The following is a 6,640-nucleotide window of genomic DNA, read 5'->3' on the forward strand; positions in this document are numbered from 1 at the left end:
TATTGAGCATATTATCCAAGTAAAAATTGTATTTTTGGTAGAAATGACAAAAAAATATTTTTCACAAGAAAAATTTCCTTCTACTAGTTTCCATTTCATGACGACGTCCCTGAATTATCCATTCATAGTCTCCGTATTTACTGTCAAATGTCCCATGCTGTAATGATTTTAGCTTCAAAGTAAACCTTGGACCCAGTTCTCTTATAGATGGCTTACCACTTTCAGAATTAAATACATATCTAAAGAAAGAAATATAAATTATTAAAAGAAGGTTTACTTTATCAAATAAGATTACCTGTGATGTCTAAAGAAAATGTAATCTCTTTGATTATGAAAAGTAACAACTCTTCTGCCTTTAAATTCAGGCTGATGGTGAAATAAGGTACCCAGCATTCTTCCTATTGTAAATCCTAAATGTGTTGTAAAGTTATTAAGTATAACTTCTGGCCTATGCTTAGATATTTCCTTATAGCTGCGCTTTAGTTCTGGTGTTATTTTTACATTGCTTAATTTAAAATATGCAGTTGGACCACTGGGTAAATGAACAATTAACATTCCATCTTTATTATTATTAAAGAAAATCAATAAATCTTAAAATGTAATTTAAGAAAATTAAGCTATAATTGTCTATAAAAAGAAAAGTTAAAGGATACTTGGTTTGCATCGATCTTCGTTAACAATGATAATATCTGTAAAGCCTCTCCCTTTAGCACTTTCAATTAATTTTTTAACTCCTGAGCGATTTCTATATAATGAAATTGAATTTGGTATAATTCTTGTGAGTTCTCTTCCAAAAATCCTTGTCTTTCTTGTTGGATTATCAGAATATGTAATAAGTACTTTAGGCTCTGAGCCTTCATTAAAATATGCTGAAAACTCATCAAATTTAGATTCTAATTGAATTTCTTCATTCTCTGCATTTTCTAAATTCCCGTGTATGGTAGTTTCATCTTTCTCGCGTAAAGTTTCTATAGTGTGCGGTGTTTTTTTTGGAGCACCTTCTTCAATTCTAAGTCTTTTAGCTTCTTTTTTTGCTTTTGCTTTTGCCTTCAATAGTTTTTGACATTTTTGATAACGGACTGCTTTACATTTTATGTGATTAAAATTATTAGTAGTAGGAAGTATAACCTTTGATAGTGCTTCTTCCTTGTTTTCAAGATCACTAGTAATACTTTCGTTATTAATTTCATGCTTATTTATTTTAATTTCTTTAGAAGCACTAAAGAGATTTTTCTTCAAATTTTTTATCTTCATTTTCTTTCTTTCTATATCCTACAGAAAACAAGGGCGGTATGGGCCACGCAGTTTAATTAGAAACTTGGAAATGTCTAGAATTGGAAAGTATAGTGGAAAGCAGTTGGTGGACAGTGGTGGACAGTGGACTTTACACTACTTTACAGTGACAGCTTTTACACGCGCGCGTGTGGGTGGGACTCGAGGCTCCAATACTACAATTTACGTCACATTTACTGTAGTACTTAAATCTGAGTCGAGTGTGGGGTTGTGGGCGTTGTGGGGTATGTATGTTAGTGTATACATACAATGAATGTAATGATTGTAATGTAGTATGTATACAGTATACACCGGTCGCCGGTGGTCGCCGCCTGCCGGTAGCCGCGTGTGGCCGCGTGTGTGAACTATGAACTGTGAATACCACCACCACCGTTAAGCTTTATTTATCAAAATTAACTTTTAGATAGCTTAATCGATATAAAATCGTTTGATAGAAAGAAATTGATTAGTCTCGACGTTTGATAGTGAATAATGTAGGTGCTTTATGAAAAAATATATGGGTCATATGTAACATACATACCTGCTCGCGCCTTAAGCTTTGCGAGAAACATTTTTGCTATAAGATAGTATAGGGAAGCAGAAATTATACATACCTGATGTATATATACATACATAATGTACATGATTTAATTTTGAACAGTATGAGTGTATGTATATGTAACCTCACCTCTCCTCCCGGCTCCCAGTCCTCCCCTCTCTCTAGCCTCCATATAAGTCATTGTAAGTGAATCATTATCATTGGTGCATCAATGCGATCGATGCTCATTTTTTGTAGGTTATAAATTGCATATAAAAATATTGAGTTAATTTGACCGATGGATACAAAGCGATGATGTAACGCGATTATTTTTATTTTACCTTGTGAAGTTAAGATAGTGAATTAATATTTTTCTAAAGAAACAAACTACTGGAATATAAAATTACGAATGTCACGTGGCTGGTGAAAACTGAAATATTGCGGTAAAAATTATCTTTACATATTTCAATTCTTCACCAATGCTTTGCTTGCTTCTGGTGAAAATTTTAATTGTAGCATATATAGTATAGTAGTAACAACAAAATCGTTTGCGCTTCATCAATCTAAACATGTATATTGCAGTAAGAAGATATGGATGCAGCATTGACAGAAGTTCTGCAACAGGCAAGTAGCCAAAATCCTGATGTCCTGAAATCTGCAGAAAAGACGCTGAAGGAATGGGAATCCGAAAGTGGCTTTTATATGGCATTATATGTATGTTTAACTCTTATTTATTAATTGTTACACCATTAATTGTTTTTATGAAAACATCATGATTAGCGCGTATACTTGCAAATTTTTGGGAATCTAGGTATAACATCTTTGTTACAGAATATATTTTCAAATCATTCCTTGGATGTTAATACAAGATGGATGGCTATTTTGTATTTTAAAAATGGTATCGATAGATATTGGAGAAAAACGGCACCAGGGTAAGCTCGTACTACAATTGCCCTATTGGTTCAAGAATTATAGCCTAATCTATAATTTAAAATTTCTTAAACAGTGCGATAGCTGAGGAAGAAAAGGAATGTATAAGAGTGAATTTAATATCAAATTTTGATGAACCAATTAATCAGCTAGCTGTACAATTAGCAATTGTTATTGGAAAAATAGCAAGGTAAAATTAATAAAAATTATTAATGAAATAGGAATGTTGTAAAACTTGATAAAACTTAAATATGTATCCTTAGGTATGATTGTCCAAAAGAATGGAGTACCTTAGTTCCAACACTATTGGAAGTGATTAGAGGAGAAAACTCTATAGCTCAGCATAGAGCCTTATTAACACTACACTATGTTGTAAAGTCATTAGCATCTAAGCGATTGTTGCCAGACAAGCGTCTTTTTGAAGAATTGACTAAAAATACATTTAGCTATATTCTTTATTTATGGAATGCTCATACGGAATCCTTTCTTACTCTTGTATCGAATGGAGGAGGGGAGAATGAAGTACAGGCATCCATGGAAAGAGCCTTACTTCTACTACGAATTTTACGTAGACTCACTGTAAATGGATTTAATATGCCATCAGAATATCCAGATTGTTTAATGTTTTTAAAGTTTATTTTCACAAATGCTAAAGCAACCATAGAGTGCAGTTAGTAAAAAGTTTCATTTTTTTTGTATCACATTATTGTCAGTATTTAAAATTGCTTTAATGATTTCAGGGAAAATGTTGTTAACAAGGAACATTCAGCTGGATGTATGCGACAAATTTATTATCCTATTCATGAAAATTTTAACAGGGGTAATAGAGTCGCACTTGTTCTGTTTTGTTGACTTGATACCTACTGCCTTGGAATTTTTGACATTTTACTGCTTTACGGAAGCTGGTCAAGCTTTAGCTTTTAAAAAATTTCTTATATTTAGTTTGAATTTAATGAATTCGATAATATTGAACTTTCCAGTGGGAAAGTTGTGTACTTGTAAGTATTTCTTTGTAGCTTTCCATTAAAATCGTCAAACGTTTTATGTAGAATTACCTTTATTTCAATTTCTTTAGATTCTTTCGTGGAGGCGTTAATCAAGAAAGGATCTGAATTGTGTCAAAAGTTTTTTACTAAAGATGTGTTGACCAGAGTATGCTCAAGCCTTATATCTAATTATCTTTTATTAACGTCCGAAGATCTGGAATTGTGGGATTCGGATCCTGAAGACAATACTGGTAATTTCTATTCAGGTGATAGATTTGTAATTATCTCGGCAGTGATTTGTAACTTGTGAATTTTCATTTATAGCTGAAAGTGAGGAGTCTTCGGAATGCAGCCTAAGGGTAATTTTTAACGTTAATAATTTCTTTTTAATAATTAGTTTTTGTTAATCTCTTTTATTATTTCAGTCTTGTTCACGCTCTTTTTATCGGAATTTTTTTGAAGATTATAAAGATACTCTACGTCCCGTTTTAGTAGAGTTAATGCAAAGGTATTATCAGCCAGTTGATCCAAATGATTTATCTACAATTTTATTAAAGGATGCAGTTTATCAAGCAGTGGGTTTGGTAGCTTTCGAAATGTACGACGAGGTAAAAATATGATTTAACGTATCCCCTGTTCCAAAACGTTAACAATTTTTGCTATAAGAAAAATATTACTTTTGTATAGGTAAATTTTGATGAATGGTTTTCAACAACCTTAAGGGAAGAGTTAAAAATTCGAAGTAATAATTATCGAATTATCCGAAGACGAGTATGTTGGCTTATTGGAGAGTGGATACACGTAAAGTTAAGTGCCAAATTGAGGCCGGAAGTGTATAAACTTCTGGTAGAAGCTTTAAGCCCCGATGAAGACTTAAAAGTACGATTGGCAGCGAGTACGGCGTTGAGACTAGCAGTAGATGATTTTGAATTTAGCGTACAAGAGTTTGTACCCTTTTTGGAATCAGCTTTTCCATTATTATTTACACTCCTGAAAGAAGTTAATAAGTACGAAACAAAGGTATCTAATGATCTTTACTGGACAAATCTACATACCTTTTATCTTATTCTTATAATAATTTCAGATGCACATTTTGTATGAGATTGCACTTATCATTGAAAGGGTTGGCAATAATATAAAGCCACACGTTGCTATCTTTATTACATACTTGTCCTTACTTTGGCATCAATCCGAAAATCACAATATGATAAGATGTGCCATAATGGCGAACCTTGTAAAGTTAGAGATCGTAAGACTTTGTGATAAAAATTAATTATATCTTCTGTATTTCATTTATATTGTTAATAGTGATTGTTGTAGGCCTTAGGTTCTGAAAGTGTATTTCTACAATCATTAGTAGTGTCTGCGATTGCCATAAGTTGCGACGTTAGTAATGAGGAACACGTTTACTTGCTGGAGGATGGTTTAGAGTTATGGTTGGCTTTATTAGGAAATGTACAAGCACCTACACCTGTCATTATGGAACTTTTTAAAAATATGCCAGCTATACTGGGTCAGTAGCTGTTAAAATTTTAAAGTAATTATTGAAAGCAGTACCGTAAATAGAAATTTAATATCTCCACAGAGAATTCTTCAGACAACTTGAAGATGTGTCTACTGATAACTCAAGGATATATATTATTAAGTCCAAATGAATTTTTAAGCCAACATGGGGCTGCGGTAATCGAAGTTTTAAAGTCAATTGTTAGTGACATGTGCTCCGAAGGTTTAAATGTTATTTTGGACTTATTGGAAATAGCTTTTCAAGCAGTACCACATCAAAGTGTACATTTAATAAGGCCGCTATTATTAAAGATATTTCAGTAAGGAATTAATTTTTATTGAATTTATCTAGATGAAACTAGAGCTTATTTGAAATATTTGCAGGAATATCTATAGCTATACTGAAATTGACGTGAATAATGAAGTTCCGAGGTTTTTATTTATTATGTCAAGAGTTTTGCTTTACTCAAAAGAATGCTTTGTACAGGTAGACGAACAATTTTTTAGCTAATTGTTTGATTCTTATAATACACTAAAAATTTAATATTGCAGATTATTCGTGAATTCGCTAGGCAGATTGAAGAACCTAACGAGGAAGTCATAGTTAAAAAAATGGTTTCCTTGTGGATAAATTGGTTCAATTATATTTTTCCATTAGAGCGAAAGAAATTGCTTTCTTTAGCGCTTCTATCTTTTATGGGAGAAAACCCGTCTGAATGTTTTGCGATATTTCAAAGTGTAATAACTATTGTAATAGAAACCTTAAATGATATTACAGACTTTGATACCGACGAAGACTGGCAACTAATAGAGTAAGATATTTTATTTTATTCAAATATAAAATGCAAAAATGAATCCATTAAAAATTAAAAAAATATTCTTCTGTAGTTCCTTGACCATCAGTGATGAGCCCTCGCCTAGTGATTCAAGCTGGAGCGAACATGCTTTAAGAAGGAAACGACTTGATTTTAGCGATCCGGTACACAGGATATCATTAACAGTTTATCTGCAAACACAGGTATAGCTTATCCTTTTGTTTTCCTTTAACAATGTAACACAATTTTTTTTTAAATTACTTTTATCTTCTTTTTTTTTAGCTAAGGTCGATAAAAGAAGTAATTGGAGAGAAACAGTTTGAACAGCTTTTACTTTCTCTAAAAAAAGAAGATATTCAACAGCTCCAAACGGTAATGCCCATTTGAACAAACATTGAATTGAATCGATATTGCAGAAAATGTTTCGGAATATTGTTGCAAAATATGTAAAAAAAAGGCTTTATAGTAAACTATTGTAAAACGGCACTACTATGTTGTATGATACTATCTACTTCACTGTATTAATAATATTAATAACACTGATAATGAAATAAAAATTGTCATCTTCTTACCATAATAAATAATAAATAATTATA

The 6,640-nt window shown here is 32.0% G+C and overlaps 2 protein-coding genes across 2 annotated transcripts; one reads left to right on the forward strand and one right to left on the reverse strand.

Annotated features, from left to right (window-relative positions):
- Window positions 1-1,408, reverse strand: LOC136778602 (probable ribosome production factor 1). Its single transcript, XM_066735585.1, has 3 exons — window positions 654-1,408; window positions 296-560; window positions 1-239 (listed from the first exon to the last, which is right to left on the reverse strand). Exons 1-3 carry the CDS (start codon window positions 1,252-1,254, stop codon window positions 62-64), a joined length of 1,044 nt encoding a protein of 347 aa, XP_066591682.1. The 5' UTR covers window positions 1,255-1,408; the 3' UTR covers window positions 1-61.
- Window positions 1,409-2,008: 600 nt separating this feature from the next.
- Impbeta11 (importin beta11) lies at window positions 2,009-6,640 on the forward strand. Its single transcript, XM_066734838.1, has 17 exons — window positions 2,009-2,253; window positions 2,393-2,524; window positions 2,642-2,742; window positions 2,817-2,930; window positions 3,004-3,410; window positions 3,481-3,738; window positions 3,816-3,977; window positions 4,051-4,085; window positions 4,152-4,334; window positions 4,414-4,746; window positions 4,811-4,975; window positions 5,047-5,239; window positions 5,312-5,549; window positions 5,614-5,716; window positions 5,782-6,041; window positions 6,118-6,247; window positions 6,327-6,640. The coding sequence occupies exons 2-17, from the start codon at window positions 2,402-2,404 to the stop codon at window positions 6,429-6,431; spliced, it is 2,910 nt and encodes a 969-aa protein (XP_066590935.1). The 5' UTR covers window positions 2,009-2,253; window positions 2,393-2,401; the 3' UTR covers window positions 6,432-6,640.

The sequence above is a fragment of the Prorops nasuta genome, unplaced genomic scaffold (genome assembly GCF_024137725.1).
Source record: "Prorops nasuta isolate Cenicafe-Biocafe unplaced genomic scaffold, Cenicafe_Pnas_1.2 PNAS00014, whole genome shotgun sequence".
NCBI classification, from domain to species: Eukaryota; Metazoa; Arthropoda; class Insecta; order Hymenoptera; family Bethylidae; genus Prorops; species Prorops nasuta.